At 50.6% G+C, this 20,587-nt stretch overlaps 1 protein-coding gene across 4 annotated transcripts; it reads left to right on the forward strand.

The window, feature by feature from the left end:
* Positions 1-147: 147 nt before the first annotated feature.
* Positions 148-20,501, forward strand: PRPF40B (pre-mRNA processing factor 40 homolog B). Of its 4 annotated transcripts, XM_011368294.2 has the most exons (26): positions 148-321; positions 6,248-6,328; positions 7,075-7,218; positions 7,530-7,595; positions 8,279-8,306; positions 8,531-8,556; positions 8,693-8,803; positions 9,089-9,209; positions 9,291-9,315; positions 9,539-9,748; positions 9,975-10,104; positions 10,188-10,252; positions 10,797-10,961; positions 11,063-11,171; positions 11,547-11,697; positions 12,385-12,518; positions 13,199-13,313; positions 13,461-13,552; positions 17,732-17,848; positions 18,073-18,210; positions 18,417-18,512; positions 18,755-18,841; positions 19,052-19,229; positions 19,509-19,570; positions 19,680-19,823; positions 19,930-20,501. In XM_011368294.2, the coding sequence occupies exons 1-26, from the start codon at positions 319-321 to the stop codon at positions 20,020-20,022; spliced, it is 2,691 nt and encodes an 896-aa protein (XP_011366596.1). In that variant the 5' UTR covers positions 148-318; the 3' UTR covers positions 20,023-20,501. The 4 variants fall into 4 exon arrangements, with proteins under 4 accessions (XP_011366596.1, XP_011366597.1, XP_023391268.1 ...); XM_011368295.2 differs by lacking the exon at positions 6,248-6,328 and having other exon boundaries at positions 199-321; positions 19,930-20,497; XM_023535499.1 differs by lacking the exon at positions 148-321 and having other exon boundaries at positions 2,017-6,328; positions 19,930-20,497.
* Positions 20,502-20,587: the final 86 nt, after the last annotated feature.

Genomic DNA, 20,587 nt, shown 5'->3' on the forward strand with positions numbered 1-20,587 from the left:
AGAGCCTGCCTGCGACCAGGGCTCTGGCTCCTTGGGCCGTCGGTCAGAGCCCGGAGCAGGTGCGCTCCGCCCCTCTGTGGGCGGGCCGTGAATTCGTCGGCGCGGAGGCGGGTCCTGGCTCTCCGCGCCGGGGGCGGGGCCGGGCCCGGGCGCTCCGGGCCGGTGGAGGGCCGGGCTGGCGGACGGGAGCGACCGGAGCCCCGGCCACCAAGGGGTGCGACCCCCACTGGCTCCGCCTTCCCGGCTGCGGCCCGGCCAATCAGAGCGGCTTTTACTGGCGGGTGGGCCGAGCCGGCCCAGCTGCTCCGAGGCTCTGGCATGGTAACGTCCCCGCGCGGGGGTGGTGGGGCCCACAGCGGTCCCTCAGTGCCCCCGCGGCCCGGGCTGGGGCCGGGGGGTCGGGGAGGCCGTGGGGTGTACCTGGGACCCCGAGGGAGGGCGAGTGGCATGAGGGGCTAGAGAGAGGAGCCCGGGAGGGGGGATGGGGACGGAGATTTTGGGAGAAGGGGTGGGGGAGGCCATGATGGAGGATGGCGGGGGGGGGGGGTTGTTGAGGGGAACGAGAGTTGCGGGACTGGGTGAGGAGAAAGGAAAGAAGTGTAGGGTGGATTTGTGGAGAAAGGTCGGAAAAAAGAGGGGGCAACTGTGGGACAAGGGGAGAGCTGGGGGCCATAGTTTCTCCTGAGATATTTGGCGTGCGACATGCCCCTCCCCCCGTGCTTGTTCCCTTTGGAAGCCGTGGATGACCCTTAAGACCTCTTGGAGACCCTCTCCTTCATTTCCCCCCGCATTGTCTCCAGTGGCGAGGAGGGAGTACTGTTTTCTGAGGAAATAAAGGCTTCTGGCCCCCACCCAGTGCTGGATAGCCCAAGAAGTGGGAGAGCAGTCTCCTTGGCTCCAATCCTGGCTCTGCCATCATCAAACTGTGTAACATCTCTATATGACCTTGGGCAAGTCACTACCTTTCTTTGGGCCTCAGATTTCCCAACGATAAAAAAAAAAAATGTGTACATAAGAATGATCGTCCAAATCTCCTCTAGCTCCAAAATGGAGTGGTTCTTGATGAGAAAGTTCAGGAGAATGGGTTCTAGGATGTGGAGAAGCAAAAGAAAGGATGAAGGTGGAGGTGAGGCCTTCAGCTGGGGCTGCAGAAAATCCCCAGGGATGTCGGGGGATGGTAGCACAAAGCCTGCAAAGCTGGGGCAGACTAAGCAAGGGCCTCTGGAATCTTGGAGGGATGGAAGAACTGTTAAGTAGAGGAGGAGGATGTTGAGACCTAACTCAGTAAAGATGAAGACCAGAAGTAACATTCTCTTCTTCAAAGGGAGAATGGTAAGGTAGTAGGATCAGAGAGAAGTAGTAGAAGATATTTTTTAGTAAGACAGTACCTTTGGGGAACACGAGGAATAATAAGGTTGGTACAGAAGAATGGGGACTTAGGATGGTCTTGAAAACAGAGGGAGGGCTGGTGCTGTTTGGGGCAGTTGAAGAAGGGCAGCAAGTAGGTAGACCACAGGATAATCAGCTGGCCTTGGCCTCCATACTTTTTTTTTTTTTTTTTGGGTGATGGCTACCTCTTTCTGAGAGATGTACCTCCCAGCCTTCATTTACCAGCACAGATACAGATCTTGTCCGGGAGTGAATCAGACCAGGTCAACCTTGGAATCACCTAGCTGTCTGAGGATTTCAGGATTGTGTGAGGATGGGTTGGGGGAAGAAAACAAGGGAATGAATTTGAGTGTAAAAAATCATCCTTGCTAGGAGGAAGCTTTGTGGAGTAGTTGAAAGCAAAGCTTTGGGGTCAGACTGCTTGGATTCCAAACTTGCCTCTACCATTTAATATCTTCGAACCTTGTCAAGTTACTTAATCTCTTTGAACTTCAGTTTCTTTATCTATAAAATGGGGATAATAACCTTTAAGATGGTTATAAGGATTAAATGAGTGTCATGGTATCTGGCTCATAATAAGTACTCAATAAATATTAGCTGTTAGCCGTTATCATTCACTTTCCATTCTCTTCCTTCTGTTTCTCAATTCTTGTCCTTTTTTCCTTTTGTTCTTTCTTCTGAATCATCAATTCTGAGATACCCCTTAGATGTGGAGGCTGCGAAGAATTGATTGCATCTTGGAGGTCCTTCCACTTGTCTATGTGAACACATGATGCTCAGATGATCAGTTGTCTCTTCATCTTCTATCCTCAGCCTACAAATGTGTTTTTGTTCCAGGGAAGACACAGGTTCTGCTGCTCTTTGAATCCTCTTTCACATATCCCTCTCACATAAGTCACATCTTCAGATCCTCACCCAGAAGTGTAATAAAATCCAAAGTTGTACAGGCACTGCACCCAGTGAGATAGAAGGAATGTTTCAGGAAAGTACACATCACACAGGGGAGGTCAGGGAATGGAAGGCTTTGGAAGTTCCATAGAAATTTATGTTCATTCCATTGTTCTGTCCTCTGTCCAAAACAGGCCAGTGTCTGGATCCTTGCCAGGGGTCTTCATTCCAAGTTAAAGATGGTCATATATAGTTAGGTTTTTATTATTTAGATTTTCCTAAGCCAGTAGTTGATTCTAGTTTCCTTTCCCTAGCCTCACAGATCTCTGCCAGGCTTCCTCTCTGTCTCATCACAGTCTTTATCCAGAGAATTTGTACAAAGGTACCTGGTCTCGTGCACACACACACCCCTTTGCCTATTTTAGGATATCCCACTATGCAAAAATCTAATAAGGTTAAGGATGAGTCTGCATTTTTTCATAGCACTTTGCGTTCAGGGCCCTGACTAGATACTCAGAGGAAGCTTAAAAGGAGAAAACTCAGTCCCTGAATGTTAGGAAATCCCCATCCCAGTAGGGAGACAGGCAGTCCCACATGAAACACCCAGCAAACATTCACAGAGTAGCATGTCACTTGGTGCAAAGTAGTAATTAGGAGTGTGTCTATGTGTGGGGATAGTCATAAAGGTAACCTGAAGGAGGCGAATATTGGACCATCTTGAACAAAGATGGAGACAAAGGGGAATAAAACACATGGAGTAATCTATGTGCAAAGAGGAGTAGGGAAGCCATTGAGTCAGGAGGAGCCAAGGAGAGTTTTGGCATGGGCTTTGTTGAAAGACTTTCACTGTTAGATGACAGGGTCTATATGGTGGCAATAGGGAGCCACCACTGATTCTCAAGCAAGAAAATGTTGAATCCTTGCAGATTTAACTGCATGGGTCACATAGGATATGCTGGAATGAAAAAACAGACCCGCTTGCTATGACAAAGACTGCTTTTAAGAGAGTAGAGCTGGAGGGCAGATTAGACCTAGTGCTAGCTCTGTCCCTAAGCAGTGATGGGACCTTGGACTCATTACCCCTTAGTTTTCTCATCTGAAAAAAGGGCTCTTTGAGTCCTCTCCAGCTTTGACATTTTTTGTTCTCTGAGTAACTACCAGTGGCTTTGTTTGTGGGACCTGTCTCTACCATTCAGTCTTAAGTCAACAAATATTTATTAACACCTACTGTGTACCAGTAGCATATAGTGAGGAAAATACAGTGGAGCTAGGAAATCGGGATGAGCAAAAACAAAGTCCTTGCCCCTTAGCGGTTTTAGACTAGTGGAGGCAGAAGATATTCATTGATTCTAAAATTCACCAATTAACATTTCTGAAGTCAAGATGCATCTTAAAATCAATGGAGTATCACGATTTAATTGGCAGCATTTGCTTTTTATTAGTGCCACATAATAGTTTAATCGGAATTGTACAAATAACTAAAAATTCCAATGGGTAATTGCTGAAGGGAAAGGTACATAGGATATGAGCATGTAAAGGAGGATGCTGACTGGTCCACTAGGTTGGGAGGAGGGCTTTCTTGAGGAAATGATGACATATGTGAAGGATATGTAGGCAAAGTGTGGAGTTGGTGGGAAGATTACCCTAGGCAAAGGTGGATGCCTGAGGTAAGAGAACTGAAAGAAGGTGAGCGTGGCTGAAGCACAGACCCAGGAGCTCAGCATGCAGGTGAGGCTGGCAAGGCATTTGGGGAGCAAACCTCTCACAGCCTCCCAGGCCCTGAGCAGGAGTTTTGGTTTTTACCCTAAAAACAGTGGGAAGCCATTGAAGAGTTTTAAACAGGGGAGTAAAATGGTCTGAGGTACATTTTGATGACCTTGTTGTGGCTGTAGATTGTAGTGGATGCCGGAAGACTAGATGATGGGTGGTGAGCGTGGAGGAGGACATGGAGAGTAGATGAATTCAAGAGATCTCTAGGAGGTAAAATTAACAGGACTCAGTGATGTATTGACAAGGAAGAGGGAGGCGTGGAGAGTGACTCACGTTTCTGTCTTGGACAACTGTATGGATGGTGGCACCAATATCTGACACGGACAACCCTAGAGCCTGATAGGTCCCAAAGGTGTCTCTATAGCATCTAGGAGGTTAGATAGGATCCTAAGGCAGCTTGAGGTGGGAAGGTGTGGCACAGAGAATTGAATTTCTTTCCATATTGATTAGTTTCTGACTTCCCATGCTGAGGAAAGTTTCAAAGGACAGGAGCTGGTCTGACACGGCTAGAGGAGTTGAACACAGAAAAGGTGATTCAAGTTGGAGTAGTTTGGCGTATTTCCTTCTCTTGTTATGACAGGATGGGTGGGAAAGGAGGAAACACAGATATTACTAAAGGTAGCGATTAGAAAGCATTTTTAAATGCTCAGTTTTCTTAACAGGGATAATTGAGGAAGCAGGGAAATCAAGCAGCAGTGAGGTGGCTCCTCCTCAGCCTAGACCTCTTCCCTACCACTCCTCACCTTTCAAGCAAAGAGGAGGAAGGCCAGAGCCTTTTAGCTGCATCTCCACACCTCAGTTTACTTTAAAAAATTTTTTTGAATTGGTGACATAGTAATATGGGCTCATATTCAAAAGTTACAAAAGGGCATGTAGTGAGAAGTCTCCACCTTGGTCCCCTTCCTACTGATTTCTTGTATGTCAGCCTTTTGTCTCTGATTTTTATACAAGTGATAAAATTTTGCAGTGCTTTGCTTTTTTCCCCACTTGTTAATACATCTTAAAGGTTGTTTAATGTCAAGACAATGAGCTTCATTCTTTTTATGGCTGCACATTATTTCATTTTATGTTTGTGTGTAATTTCTTAGTTCCTTATTGATGGATATTTAGGCCGATTCTAACTTGTTTTTACAAATAATGCTGAAATGGGAACCTTTGTATAAGGCATCATTTTGGCCATGTGGGGCTTTATCTATATGATGAATTTTTAGAATTAGAAGATTCTATATAGAGTGTATTTATTCCTTCATTTTTCATTCATTCATTCAATATTTCTTGAGTATCCATGATGTGCCAGATACTGTGACAGGTGCCAGGAATCCAGCTTTCAACAAGTCAGATATGATCCCTACCCTCATGGAATATTATTACACTCTATTAAGGAAAAACATAATTACAAAGTTGTATGCAAGAGGAAACTAAAAAGGAGACCAGACAGAGAATAAATTGGAAGGATCTGCTTTAAATAGAGTTAGATTATTTAATCTGAGATTTAAAGGGTGGGATACAGCCTGCTGTTATGTATAGAATGGGGAAACAGGCTGTTAAAAGCCTCACCCACAGGAAGAGAAGTTCAGGGTCTGTAGGGGAGGTGGGGTAGAGCTAAAAAGTTGAGAGATGATTGAGAGTGGGAGACGTCAAAGAGAGTGAGTGACTAAAGATGAGGACAGTTAGGGGAGGGAGCTGGTAGTGAAGAGAGGGAGACTAGCACTTATGAAGGACTAGTGACTAATTGTGTTTAGAGGGCTTTGAGATTGAATCTCTGTACCTGGATGAATTCAAGTGGGGAGTCAGGAAAAGAGGCCACTTCCTTCCTGGGTACTTTGGGAATGAAAGCCTCTTTTTAACTGGTTTGAGGGGGGCACAGCCTTGCCCACAGCAGGAGAGTGTATGAAAATCCTTGAGCGGAGCCAGGCTGTGCCTGTAGTACTGCCTCCTCTATCTTTTCTGTGGCTTTGGCAAAATGTAAACTTCTAAAATGAAGATGACATTGAAGGGGCTTGGCCAGCTGGCTCTGGGCTGGTGGAAGAGAGAGCAGACCTACCCAGGGCTCAGAGTTGGGGGTAGGCAGGAAATTGAGCTTAGAGACCCTTCCTCTGAACTTTGTGCTCCTTTTTCAGCTTCACCCCTCTGCTTCCCTTTTGCAAAAACCCATCTCTTTGCCCATCCTGGGTCCTATGACTTTTCTCTCCCTCAACAGTCGGTTCCCGATTCTGGTCCCCGGCCCCCAGCAGCGCCTGCCCCCTTCCCACCGGGGCCCCCCATGATGCCACCACCCTTCGTAAGTTTTATGTCTTTCCCTGGGCTTGGCTTTTCCAGCCTACACCCCCAACTCCTCAGTCCCTCGCATTGCTACACGGTTTTAGTGGAAAAAAAACCTCTGCTGCCCTTGGAAGAGGGATGGTTTTGCTGGAGTATTGGGATGGGAGATGCTGCTGTTCAGCTCTTTGTCCATAAGTTGACAGTCCCCCTTTGTCTTTTTGTCTTTGGGACACACTGGGGCTGGGATGGAAGTGGAAGGGAAAAGATCCCTTTGAAGGTAGGGTGGGGCTGTCTTTCTCTTTCACTATTCCTTATCTATATTCTTTAAATATGCCACAGAAGTCAGGCTGACTAGCAGCTGGTGGTCATTGAGTTGGAGAGAAAGGGAGTGGGAGGTTGGGGACTGGGGATTTGGGTACTGGACACCTGCCTTCTGGCCCTGCATCTGAGAGGCCTCTTTGGGGAGAGTTGCTGAAAAGGTGGAGCCTTCCAGCCACAGTGTGGTGGTGGTTACACTTCCCTTTTCCCTCTCCCTTCTCTACCTCTCAAGAAGCTGTGTGCTTCCCCGTTAGACCCAGAGGACCCTTTTATCGGTCTCAGTGGTGAGGAGGGAGGCAGTTTCATGCTTTGTGCTTCTCAAATTAAAGCCTTGGAATTGCCTTAGATCTGGGGTGGATGGTTCAGGTGGGAGACAAGTGGATGTTTCCTGCCAGGACCAAGGCAGTGTCTTCTCTGCCCAGTATCTCTTCCTCTCCTCATTTCCAGATGCCCCCTCCAGGAATCCCCCCACCCTTTCCTCCAATGGGGCTACCCCCCGTGAGTCAGAGACCACCAGCCATCCCCCCTATGCCACCTGGAATCATGCCCCCAATGCTTCCACCAATGGGGGCACCACCACCACTCACACAGGTAATCTTCTCCCCTGCACCAGGACCTCAGAAAACCCTGTGAATTTAGCTGAGGATGGAGATGAGAGTGGGCATCTGGACTTCAGAAACTGGGGAGGAAGGGAGGGAGTTTCAGGCCAGGCCCATGTGGATTTGTCTGCTGAATGACTGGAGAAAACTTCCAGGCTAGGCTAAGAGCCCAGAATCCCTCAGGGGATTGCCTAAGGAGGTACCCACGTAAGCGTCCCAGTTCCAACGGAATCTCTCAGGACCCTGCCCAGCCTGTGCTTGCCCCACCTGAGTAGCTGTTTTTTGTCTTCTTTGTATCCATAGATACCAGGAATGGTACCTCCCATGATGCCAGGAATGCTGATGCCAGCAGTGCCTGTCACCGCAGCGGTAAGCACTGGGGCCAGCAGGAAGCAGGCTCTACCTTGCAGCATTCTGAGTCTGACTTGGAGTTCAGGATTATGGCCTCCATTCTTTTCCCTCTTCTCATCGGATCCACCCTGGTCCCTGGCATCATCCCCCACACTTGAGTCCTCCTCTCCAGCCATGTACTCAGCTCTTCTTGTCTCTAATTCATCCTCAAAAGCATGTACATTCTCTCTTGTTACTTACTGCTGAGCCCATCTCCCTTAAGGAACACAGTCATGCCAGACACTGCTTACCCTCACAGAGCTAGCACTGTGGACACTTAAATACAGTCTCCTCTTCACATCTTCTTTGGAGGAAACAGTTGCACCTGGGGAGCTCACTGTGCCTTCTTGCGCCTTTGCTCAGTGTAGTAGAGTCAGGGTAGGATGTAGAATTTGACATCCACTGTGGAAGGTATGGGCTTTGGAGGCTGACTCAACAAAACACTCTCACTTGAGGAAAATGAAGAAAGTTGCTGCTGTGCGATTCCCCCTGGGATCCTAGAGCCACGGCCTGAAAGGGCGGGGGAAGCTTGTTAGGGAGCAGAGATCCCTGGGAGCAGGACACATGGATCCTGGCCTGGCCTGCTTCTCCATCCCCCATGGCCTGGCTCTGGGGGCCACTGGGCTTGGCCCCAACCCTTCCCCCTCCTCTTTCTTCGGCAGACGGCTCCGGGTGCGGACACCGCCAGCTGTGAGTCTTCTGGGGGCCTCCTCCCCTCAGGCTCGGAGTTTGGGGGGCACAGGGGAGAGGGGACTAGAGCCCACCCTGGATCATGCCTGTTGGGATGCCAGGGAGCTTGGGATGTTGATGGGACCAGGGGATATATATTGGGGATGGAGTAAGGGAGGAATAGGTTGGGAGAAGATGGGTGTTGGAGCAAGGACTTAGTGTCTTTCCTTTGGTTTCTTTTCTAGCTGCTGTGGCTGGGACAGGCCCTCCGGTGAGTTCTTCCAGCTCGGGGGTCTCTGGATAGAAAGGTCGAAAGTGGGTGGCTGATGGTTCAGTCTTTGGGCTGAGGAGAAGCAGCTTTGGGAAAGGGGCCTTGACCGCCATTCTGTGCCCCCCCCCTCCCCCAGAGGGCCCTATGGAGTGAGCATGTGGCCCCTGACGGGCGCATCTACTACTACAATGCTGACGACAAGCAGTCCGTGTGGGAGAAGCCCAGCGTGCTCAAGTCCAAGGCGGAGGTCCTGAGCAGGGCTTTCTGGCCCTTCCCCTCAGCTGCCCCAAACCTACCAAGTGCTTGGTCTCCCCTGAGCCTCTAACCATACACATTATGGTTCCTCTGATCCCAAGATCCCTGACCACCCCCAACCTCCCTAGGATCTCAGGAAGTCCGCCTTCCCCCATGTTGAGCCTGACCAGGTGGTAGCTAAAAACTGTTCCCTACTCACTAGGTCCCCTTAGTTCCCCTTAATGTGGCTGGAAGGCATATGCAGCCCACTGATGTCCTCTGACCCATCCTCTTACAGTTGTTGCTATCTCAGTGTCCCTGGAAAGAGTACAAATCGGATACAGGCAAACCTTATTACTATAACAACCAGAGTAAGGAGTCCCGCTGGACCCGGCCCAAGGACCTGGATGACCTGGAGGGTGAGGAAGGGATGGGCCTGGGCAGGGGCTCTGGGGGTGGCCCTTGCTACTCTGTGACCATGTTACTTGTTTCCATTGCAGCTCTAGTCAAACAAGAGGCTGTAGGGTGAGTGACTTACCCATCTTGCCTACCTATCCATTCATACGTGGGGCCACCTGAAGGGTGGGAGTGAACTCTCTCCCCATGATCCCTGTTCCACCAGACCTCAGTCTCCTTGCAGAGTGGTCACTCTGGCCCCAGTCTTTCTCAGGATAGAGGGACCTGCCAGCCCCTGACCACTTCTATCTCTGTTCTACTCCCGGACACTACCTTTCCGGCTCACCTGCAGGAAACAGCAGCAGCAGCAGCCACCACAGACACTGCAGCCGCAGCCTCCTCAACCACAGCCTGACCCCCCACCTGTGCCTCCTGGCCCTACCCCAATGCCCATGGGCCTCCTAGAACCTGAGCCAGGTGGGAGTGAAGATTGCGATGTGTCAGATGCTGCCCAGCCCCTGGAACAGGGGTTCCTACTGCAGCCAGAGGAGGGCCCCAGCAGGTGAGGGCTGCCCCCGCAGCATTCTGGATGCTGGCCTTAGGCTCCCAGCCTAGTTGACTTCTACTAGGCCTCTTGGGAAGGGTATGGATATGTGGGCATGATCTCTGAAGGGCAGAACAGGGCTGCCCTAGGGAGCAAGAAGGGGGTGGTTTGCTCCTGATCACGCAGGGCACTGAGACCTACAGGGACTGGGGGATGCTGTGGCTGAGTCCCCTTTGCCTCCCAGTTCTACTGGACAGCATCAGCCGCCACAGCAGGAGGAAGAGGAATCAAGGCCAGAACCAGAGAGGTCTGGCCTCAGTTGGAGCAACCGGGAGAAGGCAAAGCAGGCCTTTAAGGAGCTGCTGAGGGACAAGGTGCTGGGAGTGGGGCTCCCAGGGTATGCCTGGAGGGGGCTGGAGATGGCCAGGCCCTGTGACCCCCACCTACTCCATTCCAGGCTGTCCCCTCCAACGCATCATGGGAACAGGCCATGAAGATGGTGGTCACCGACCCCCGTTACAGGTAGGCCTGGGTGGAGGGAGCCAGGCCCTCCACACCCTGTTCATGAGAGCATCTGGGCCAGGAACTCCCTGAGAAACCCTAGCTCAATACTTAGGCCCCAAGGAACCAGAGTCAGGAAAGTAGTAGACAGGTGAGAGTTCAAGGGGAAGAGAAGCTATGGAGGGCCTCCAGGAGGAGGGAAAAGTATCGGACATGAAACATTCAATAAATGCTTGTTGAATTGAATTGATTTGAATTGAGTTAATTGGGGAAAGGGGGCAGGATAGGGCAGAATCCCGACTGCAATTTGAGTACCCCAAAGCACAAGGATCAAGTATTAGCAGTGTCCTGGAGCCCGTCCCTTCCTCTCACTACCTCTCATTCCTTCCCACATCCCTGTCTTGCCTCCCTCTGCCCTGGAGCCTCTGTAGCCTGGTGTGCCCATGCATGGACCCCTCACTCAGTCCTGTGGAGACCCATCCCCACGGTGCCACGATCCAGCTTTGTGGGCTATGCAGGGTGGTTCACACTGACTCCTCTATTCCCCATCCCAACCCCACCCCAGTGCCTTGCCCAAACTGAGTGAGAAAAAGCAGGCATTCAATGCCTACAAGGCGCAGCGGGAGAAGGAGGAGAAGGAAGAGGCCCGACTAAGGGCCAAGGAGGCCAAGCAGACCTTGCAGCACTTCCTGGAGCAGCATGAGCGCATGACCTCCACCACCCGCTACCGGTCAGGGGCCTGGGCTGGGGTGGGGCTGGGGAACCCTGAGAACACATGGGCCCATGGTCACTGTTCTCTGCCTGCCTACCCACAGCCCATATGCTCCACAGGCGGGCAGAACAGACCTTTGGGGAGCTGGAGGTCTGGGCTGTGGTTCCTGAGAGGGATCGAAAAGAGGTTTATGATGATGTCCTCTTCTTCCTGGCCAAGAAGGAGAAGGTAACAGTCATGGGCTGGATTTGTCAGCCCTAGTCTCATCTTAGACTGTTCATGTTTTTGCTTCCTTATGGACCCTAGCCAGTCATTTTTCTGATGCGCCAGGGTTCCAGCTCCTTACTCGGAAGCTGGTGTGGCACTTGCACATCCCTTCATTTCTGCTCTGGACCTACAACCCTGGGCATGAGAGGGCAGGAAGGAGTCTCTGAGGGGTTGGTCTGTAACCCGTGCTCCTTCCCCTTTCTGGGGACATAAAACTATACATCTGGTCCTCCTAAGGCTCCCTAGCTACCTGCCTTTCCCCAAATCCTCTGCTGCCCTGGCCCACTTGAGTACTTCTGGCTTGCCCTGCCTCACCCTGATCCTGTGGCTCCCCAGGAACAGGCCAAGCAGCTCCGACGCCGTAACATCCAGGCCCTGAAGAGCATCCTGGATGGGATGAGTAGCGTCAACTTCCAAACGACATGGTCCCAGGCCCAGCAGTACCTCATGGATAACCCCAGCTTTGCTCAGGACCATCAGCTTCAGAGTAAGCCCGGGTCTCCATTCCCACCTGTCCCTTCCCCTTTTTTCACTGACCTGGGCCCCCAGATCCTGCTTGACATGACTCCCCTACACCTCCTGGACATCCAGGAATCCCGAGCACTCAGTCCCTGTACCTCTCTGGACTCAAGATCCCAGAATGCTCAGGACACCTTCTCCTTCTGGGGCCTGCTGTTGACCTGGAGATTGTGTGTCCCCGGAAGAAGAGCTCTGGGATAGGAATCAGAAGACCTGGAGATGATTTTTATAGCTGATGTAAACATGGTCTTAAATTGTCATCACACTGGGCATTAACTGGTGACACATTACAAAGCTATTGTTGGCCTGTAGTTGATCACTGGCTATAGCAGAAATTCACCTTTTGAAGTAGCATCAAAACCTGATTGGTTCCCAGTTCTATAAACTGAAACTTCTGATCCCAAGAGAACTGATTTCATAAGCACGATTCCTTCTAGTAACTAAATTTACAAGAGCTCAATTCTTGCTAATTTTTTTCTCATACAATTAATAAATGACACCTCAAGAACCACTGTCCAGTAGCCTCTCCCACAGAGTCCTCTGTCCAACTTGTCCCACCATCCTCGCTGTCACTGGCACCTTCGAAGCAGTGGGGTTGCTGGGGAGTGAGGGAGTGTCTTGCTGGTGTGGTGCCCACTGAGCCTCCTATGGTTAGACATGGACAAGGAAGATGCACTGATCTGCTTTGAGGAGCACATCCGAGCTTTGGAGAGGGAGGAGGAGGAGGAGCGGGAGCGAGCCCGGCTTCGGGAGCGGCGCCAGCAACGCAAGAACCGGGAGGCCTTCCAGGTATCTTTGCCACTCCTGGATCAGAACTCAGCTCTGCCCCAGACCATAGCCTATTCACCCATGCCCTGCCTCTTCAGCCAGGCATACTGTTTTGCCTGTGCCCGGCCCTCTCCCGGCTCCACGAGGCCTCATGCCTGCAAGCCTGTCCCTGCTGTGTCTCCTCAACTCAGCCTTGCTCCCCTAGGGAGACGAGATGTATGTACCACCCAGAAACTGCCAGCAGAGAGCACTCTAAAGGCACAGCTTGGCAACTAGGCCAAGTTTATTTTCCTTTGGTGAGGAGGCCAATAGGCATAGCTTTTCCCTAGTTTGAAGGTGGGGGTTACTTAGCCTTAACAGTAGGGGTTACTTAGCCTTAGCAGTGGGGGTTACTTAGCCTTAACACTTGGGGAAGTTGAAACAAAGTCATGGAAAGATTGTGCTGCAGGCAAGTTTCTGTTTCTTTGCCTCCTAGCCTGGCTCACTTTCTTGTTTTAGTCTGTTCCCTCTGTTTACATTCTCTCCTTTCTCATTGCTCTCTGCTTCCCTATCTGTATTTCTTCATCTCTGCTTCCCTGGCCTGCATTTCCTCAATCTGGGTTGTCTCTGCCTCTCCTGCCATCCCCTCTCTTCCTCCCCAGGCTCTGGCTCTGTCTCCCTCCCTGTCTCACTCTCCCTATAACCGGCCTCTCCCTGCCCAGACCTTCCTGGACGAGCTGCACGAGACAGGGCAGCTGCACTCCATGTCCACCTGGATGGAGCTGTACCCAGCGGTCAGCACTGATGTCCGCTTTGCCAACATGCTGGGCCAGCCGGGTAAGGCAGCCGGGCTCCCCTTCTCTGGCCTGGCTTCCTGCCCTGCTGGCCTTTCTGCATCCCTACTCCTGGGTCCTGTCCTTGACCCTACCCCTAGGCCTCGGGAAGCTGCCACCCGCCAGGCCCCCCTCCCTCCCTCCCCCACAGGCTCCACCCCTTTGGACTTGTTCAAGTTCTATGTGGAGGAGTTGAAGGCACGATTCCATGATGAGAAGAAGATCATTAAGGACATCCTTAAGGTGAGGGAGGTGTGGGGTTGTGGATGGATGCAGGCTGGGTACTGGGCATATTCTCCAGCAGGACTCCCTGATGAATACTATTGTGCAGGAGCATTGCAGCTCGGTTCAGCAGATATCCACCATGATCCTTTACTGTGCACTAGGGACACAGAAATGAATAAGATACCATTTCTGCCTGTAAGGAGTTCATGGCCTAATAGGAAGATAGATGTGACAGCTGTTGTACAGAGGGGCAAGTGTTATTACAAAGACAAGAATCAGAAGAATTGACCTTTGACCTGCACCTTTAAGAACAAGTAGGTGGAGGAGGGTGGAAGTCCTGGACATAGGGAACTAACGGAGCGAAGGCAAGATAGGGACAGAGAATGGCAGGTTTGAGGAGCAAGAAGCATAGCTAATCATAAACTGGTAGCCCACAGATAGGTTCCTTCTGGTCTATACAGTGTTTTAGAAAAGTTTGGAATTTTTGCAAACATTTTAAGATCAGGAGATTGCACATAACATCTGGATCTACAGCTTCTCTTGGAAATTTGGATTATCTCGCAGCACTGGGCTGGTTTTGCAAGGCATTCAGTGGACTTCAGCTGAGATGACACTGCCTTTTAGAAGAAGCACGTCATTTTGATCTTCAACACATCTTATCTGTCATGGCAGTGAGTTCAGCTGCCATTTACCATGCACATTGCTTTTCTTTCACTAGAGAAATAGTTCTCCATATCCTTGTCTATCAAAGGTTGAAAAGTGAGCAGTGGACTAAGAGAGCCTTATGTTTCAGGTGAAGAAAACAGAAAGCATATTTGAGGAAGTGAAGAACATTCTAGTGCATTTGAGGAGGCAGTATGTAGATTTGTTAGGAACAAAACTGTGAAGGCAGACTACCTTGGGTAAAACCAAGTGAACCGCTTACTAGTTGTGTGACTTGGGCAGATTATTTAATCTATCTGAGCCTCAGTTTCCTCATCTGAAAAATGAGTTTTCCACCAAAGTATGCCTAATTACCAAGGGAAGTTAACTTGGTACCTGAGGTGAGAAGGGTCTAATAAAGCTAGAAATACCCCACTGCACACATATTTCTTTGAAGTCCCGTGTTTTGCCTTTCAACTCATGTAGGTGTTGCATATTAATACCATATTACTTCTCTATTTAATGTAAATTTAATATTTTAAAATTACTGACCTTAGGTAAAATGTATCATATCATCTGTCCTGTGGCTTCCTCTCTTTCTCTGGAACCACATGTTCCAGTTTGGAAGTAGAGCCCTGCGTATAAAATTCCTCAAACACTAAAATAACAAATTTAGATTTTTATCTCGTAAGTAATGGGGAGCCAGGGAATGATATGAGCAGATGATGTCTTGGAAAAACCCTGGTGAGAGTGTAGAGTAGCACCTCTCAGACTGAGGATAGGCAGTGCTAGGAGGATAGTAACCTGAAGTCTCAAGATACTAAGAGTGATAGTGGCAAGTAATTCAAATAAATTCTGAGCTTGAGTCATTCTCTTCCTACTGCCCCCCATACCTCTGCCCCACTGTCAGGGCCTTTTGGTAGAAAAGTCTCAGCGGCCCTGGCCTCTTGAGGCTGGTTCAGAGGTGTGGGAGGTGGGCAGCGAGACCAGTCAGGAGGCTACTCCAGTGATCTAGGTGGGAAATGAGCTTGGCCGTGGCCCTGGGGATGAGGAAAGAGCTGTAGTGCTCCAACTATTTCTGAGCCTCCCTAGGTTTCCTTAGAGGTGCCTTGGGATAAACAAGGGAGGGTTAGGCTCCTTCCTCTGTGAACGAGTACAACAGCTTGTTTCTCTTTTATACATTGAGGTTCTGCAAAATATTTTTATTGAAAAAAAAAGTTTCTGCTGTTATTTAAAAAAAAAATGAACGTTTAAAACCAGTAGGATAGAGTCGCTCAGAAGTAGAATTGATAGATTTGTGTGTGTGTGTGTGAAATAGAGGGAAAGAAAGGAGTGAGTTGGAGTTGTTGGCAGGAGGGGATGATGGCACCAGAGGCAAGGATTCAGTGGGAAGAACAGGGCTGGAGAAATAGGAATTCCATTTGGGGAATACTCAGAAACAACCTGGAGCAGAGAGGAAAAAAGTAAATACCATATGCTAAATTGGATAATCATGTAAAGTAGAAATATCTAATCCCAGGAGAGCTAAATTTTATTGGACGCTCAACTTTTAGCTGCAGAGTGGCTGGTACTGCTGACAGGCCTGCAGGAGGCCTGTCTTCACTGAGTCCTGTCTCTCCAAACCTCCAGAGAAAGAAGCTGCTTCTTTCAATTCCCCTTCCTGTTCCTCCTTTCGGGCTCCTGCCTACAGAAGGCCGACAAATCCAGGAGACCCTGGCCAGGAGTATCCCCAGGCCATCCACCAGTCAGGTGGACTATGATGGTGCCTCTTATCCCATAGGATAATGCCAAGAGCCTCGAACTTGGAACAGCTGGAAGACAAGGATCCAGGCCTGAGAGATCCATGGAGTGGTGGGGTGGGGGGACAAAATGCTCACGGGAAATTAATTTTTTGGGATCTGCTGAATATGAAGTGTCTATGAAATATCCAGTCCAGTATAGGTCTGAAAATGAGAGAGGTGGGAACGAGATAGCTGGGGACAATGCAGATTGAAAAGATTGATTAAGTGTTCTCAGAGGAATAAGTACATGCAAGAGAGGCAGTAAAAGAGGTCAGAAAGACTGGAGACCCTAGAGAGAGAAGTATTGAAAAAGTGAATAGCAGAGGTGCTGAGAACCAGATGAGCGAGGACCGAGAAGGGGCTCTATTAAGACATGAACAACCTTTGGGAGAGTACTGTCCACGAAGAGGGTAGAATGGATGCAGCACAGACTTGGGAGTCCGGTAATTTCTGCTGTTTATATGTTAAGATCTCTGCAAGTTATATAATGGCTTAGAGTCTGTTTCCTCATCTGTAAAATGGGGATAATTTATGTGCAAGGTTGTGAGAATTTAATAACATTTGTAGTGTCTTGCTTATGGTAGGCTCAATGTTTATTCATTTCCTTTGTGCTTCATTTAAACATTTTGAAACAAAGGCAGCAGAGATCATAAGCTAGAGTAAGGTGAAAGCAGGGTAGAAAGGAAGTTCCAGGTTAAGTGAGGTGTGTGGTTGATGCAAGGAGCCAGTGAAAGAGTGAGATTGAAGCTTTCAATTCCCTGAGATTGACATGTTTGAGAAAGGCTGGAGACGGTGGGTTGAGAAAGCCCTCTTGGAAGAAGCAGGAGCATGCCTTTGCTGTCAGCAGGAAGGCTCAAACAAGTTAGAGCTGTGTGAAGAGCGAGGGAGGGAAGTCATGCCTGTGCCCTGGCTGCCTGGAAAGCCAGACCTCAAACTTCAAGTGGCTTTACTTTCTACCAGGTTGTCTTGGGCCCAATGAGATAACTTTCTTAAACCTCTGTTTTATTGGATGTTGTAAGACTTAGATGAGAAGTACAGAGCCTGGCCCATGGGGCTTTGAGAATGTGAGGTGTTTTTAATACTGTTTGGGAGCTGCACACCAGATGGCCTTTATTTCTCCCATGGACCAAGTGATCTATGTGGATGTAGTGCTTACAAGTACAGGCTTTGGTGTTGGAAAGACCTGAGGTAGAGTTCTTGCTCAACCTGTACTTATTAGCTGAGACTTTGGGCAAGTGCTCTAGTTTCTCTTAATCTTGGTTTCTCCTTCCACATAAAATCAGGAGATTAGGATTTATGTTTAAATTTAGATAGGTGAAGATTAAATAAGATAATGTGTTTGAAGCACTCAGCTTGGTAGCTGGTACATAGAAAGCACTCAGTAATATATCCAAAGGGTGAGACTAGCAGAGGTTGACTGAGAATGCAAGGATGTTACTGAGCAACAAGGGTCCAAGCTTTAAGCCAAAAGAACAAAGAACTAATTGTGAGAAACTCAGGAATCCATCAGCAGACATGGCATGTGCCAGCATGTACACACCCTGCCTCCCCTACCTTTTCCCCATGTGATCAAACCCTCCAGCTCCCTGTGACCACAGCCAGGGTAGGCATGGGGGCTCAAGCATCAGATGGTGAGGCCTTGGACAACTTAGTTTCCGAATATATCCCAGCCATGTGGATCTCTTGGGGTGGGGAACTTTTTGAGCATCCTGTAGTTGGACCCCTCTGCCTGCCCTGGAGGTGCCTCCTGCTTCATGAGCTGCTGTGCCTACAGGACCGGGGCTTCTGTGTGGAGGTGAACACAGCCTTTGAGGACTTCGCCCACGTCATAAGCTTTGACAAGAGGGCTGCTGCGCTGGACGCAGGCAACATCAAGCTGACCTTCAATAGTGTGAGGGGTCGGGCAGGGCGGTGCTGTAGCCAGGGTCCTGCTCACACTCATCCCTGTGTCTTGTTCTATTCCTTCTTGCTCACTGCCCCAGTGTAACTACTCCCAGTTCAGGGGATGATGATAGGAGCCCAGACCCCAACTTCCCATTTCCTAAGGTACGCCAGAGTAGGGCCCGTGCACCCACTCTCCTGGGTGACCCTGTTCTGTGTGCTTTCTCCCCTCAGCTGCTGGAGAAAGCAGAGGCTCGGGAGAGAGAGCGGGAGAAGGAGGAGGCACGAAGGCTGCGGCGCAGGGAAGCTGCCTTTCGAAGCATGCTGAGGCAGGCCGTGCCTGCTCTGGAGCTGGGCACTGCCTGGGAAGAGGTCAGGACTGCAGCCTGGTGCCAGACGCCACCCCTCAGTCCTGAGGGCAGCGGTGCTTCTCCACCACTGGGGGCTCACCCCAGTCATAGCACAGCTGGGGCTAGCTCCAGCTCCCTTCCTTCCTCCACCCCAGCCCTGCCCTGTGCTCACGGCGGCACCCATGCCGTGCCGGGGCTGGTCTGATCAGCAGTGCTCTCCCGTTCAAGGTCCGTGAGCGCTTTGTGTGCGACTCAGCCTTTGAGCAGATCACCCTGGAGTCGGAGCGGATCCGGCTCTTCCGGGAGTTCCTGCAGGTACTGGAGGTGAGGCATAGCTTCTGGTCCTCTTCATCTATCCTAAGCTCTTGAACAGCCAAGGCCAGTTCCACAGAAAAACTTCCCCCTTACCCCCTGTGGCTCCCCTTTCCTTAAACGACTAAGGAGGTGGGGGTCTTAGGTGCTCTAGGGCTTGAGTCTCATAGGAGGCAAAGCTAGGCTTTAGGTTTCAGGGTCCTTCCTGAAGCTAACCCTGGTGCCTTCCTCATCCCTCTCTTTGCCTCTACCAGACTGAATGCCAGCACCTCCACACCAAAGGCCGAAAGCACAGCAGAAAGGGCAAGAAGCACCATCACAAGCGTTCCCACTCACCCTCAGTGAGTTGGCGGGTAGAGGGATGTGGGTGAGGCTGGACTGTCTTAGAGAAATAAGAATTACTTTTCTTGTTTTTCTCCTACATCACCTCCCCTAGAGGAAGCTTTGAGGATTCCTTTAGCCCTGGATTCTCCCCTTTGCCCCCAATTCCCAGACTTGAGGCTTCTAGGGACCAGGAAACCTCCGCTGACATGTATCGCTGATATCCCCAGGGCTCCGAGTCGGAAGAGGAGGAGCCACCCCCACCGTCTCTCCGGCCCCCCAAGCGGAGGCGGCGGAACCCCTCTGAGTCTGGCTCTGAGCCCTCTTCCTCACTTGATTCAGTTGAAAGTGGGGGTGCTGCCCTTGGAGGACGGAGCTCCCCATCCTCCCGCCTTCTCCTTGGATCAGGTAAGCGGTTGGAAGCTGGGGAAGTTGGCCCAGACGGAGAGGAGGTCCTGGGGAGCCCCAGCCTAAGGGAAGAGTGGATTGAGGGCTGTCAGAGTATGTAGAATTTCCCATCCTTGTCCTGGCAGGAAACTGGGAGAAGGGGGAAAACTGGACGGACTGAGACCTTCTCAGGCCAGTCCCTGTCAGTGATGAATGAGCAGAAATAGATGGACTGTGGTAGAGAAAAGGGTGAGCCCTCCCTTCCCCCATAGGACTTACTGTGGGGTTTTCTGTCTCCAGATCATGGCCTTCGGAAAGCCAAGAAACCAAAAAAGAAAACTAAGAAGAGAAGACACAAGTCGGTGCGTAGAGAAGGAACTTCTACCCAAGACCCTGCTATTGTGTATGGGTCTCTTCCACCCGCCTCCAGGCTTCACAGGAACTGAGGAGGCGGGCTCTGGGCTCTTACAGAACAGTCCTGAGAGTGAGACAGATCCTGAGGAGAAAGCTGGCAAGGAGAGTGATGAGAAAGAACCAGAACAGGACAAGGACAGGGAGCTCCGACTGGCAGAGCTCCCTAACCGCTCCCCAGGTTTTGGAATCAAGAAGGAGAAGGTGAGAGGCAGGTGCCTGGTCCGAGCCCCAGCCCAGGTAGCACTCTTTCCAGGCCTCCATGGCCCTCAGGGGAGGCTGTGGGTGAGCTGTGCCTTTGCTCCGCCAGACGGGCTGGGACACGTCAGAAAGTGAGCTGAGCGAGGGTGAGCTGGAAAGGCGGCGGCGGACACTCCTGCAGCAGCTGGATGACCACCAGTGACCCGACAAGCTGCTCTGCCTCGGGTCTGTGTGAGGCTGTGGCTCCTAGGTCATCCCTATCATCTGCCACAGACTCCTTCCTTAGTCTGGTCTGTGTCCACTTTTCTTCAAGTAACCCCACCCTCAACACACCATTGCCGGTACCCCTCAAGGTTACTCGTGGTGTTCAAGGGTCCCCCACTCCCCGGACAACTAGTGCAGTCCTTGCCCTCAGCCCCAAACCAGAGATTGATGGTGTATACCATGTGGGGTGGGTGTTGCCAGTAGCTAAAATGTGAGAAGGGGCCTCCAGGGAAAAGTGACAGGCTGGTGGACAGCCTGGGTGGCAGAGGGCGGGGTCCTTACCCTCTAGCATCAGTGCCTGCTCCTGCCTGCCTGGGCCCTAGGGCTCCACCACTCCTTTCTCTAGCCCTGGGACCCATTGTATGTGTGTTTTGTTTTGTTTTTGTTTTTTAAATAACAATATTTATAACGTGGCCAGTGGCTCTTTTGTTTTCGCCATATGCTACTGGAGCAGGCTGGGTACTTGCCAGGCACACACATGCCCAGCAGAGGGCACCAGTGTC

This window comes from Pteropus vampyrus, unplaced genomic scaffold, assembly GCF_000151845.1.
Source record: "Pteropus vampyrus isolate Shadow unplaced genomic scaffold, Pvam_2.0 Scaffold140, whole genome shotgun sequence".
NCBI lineage: Eukaryota > Metazoa > Chordata > Mammalia > Chiroptera > Pteropodidae > Pteropus > Pteropus vampyrus.

Coding starts and splice junctions, on each gene's coding strand:
- PRPF40B (XM_023535499.1), top strand. CDS start 6,026: ATGAAGATGACATTGAAGGGGCTTGGCCAGCTGGCTCTGGGCTGGTGG. Junction 9,210..9,290: donor GGACCTGGATGACCTGGAGG/GTGAGGAAGGGA, acceptor TTTCCATTGCAG/CTCTAGTCAAACAAGAGGCT. Junction 9,749..9,974: donor CCAGAGGAGGGCCCCAGCAG/GTGAGGGCTGCC, acceptor TTTGCCTCCCAG/TTCTACTGGACAGCATCAGC.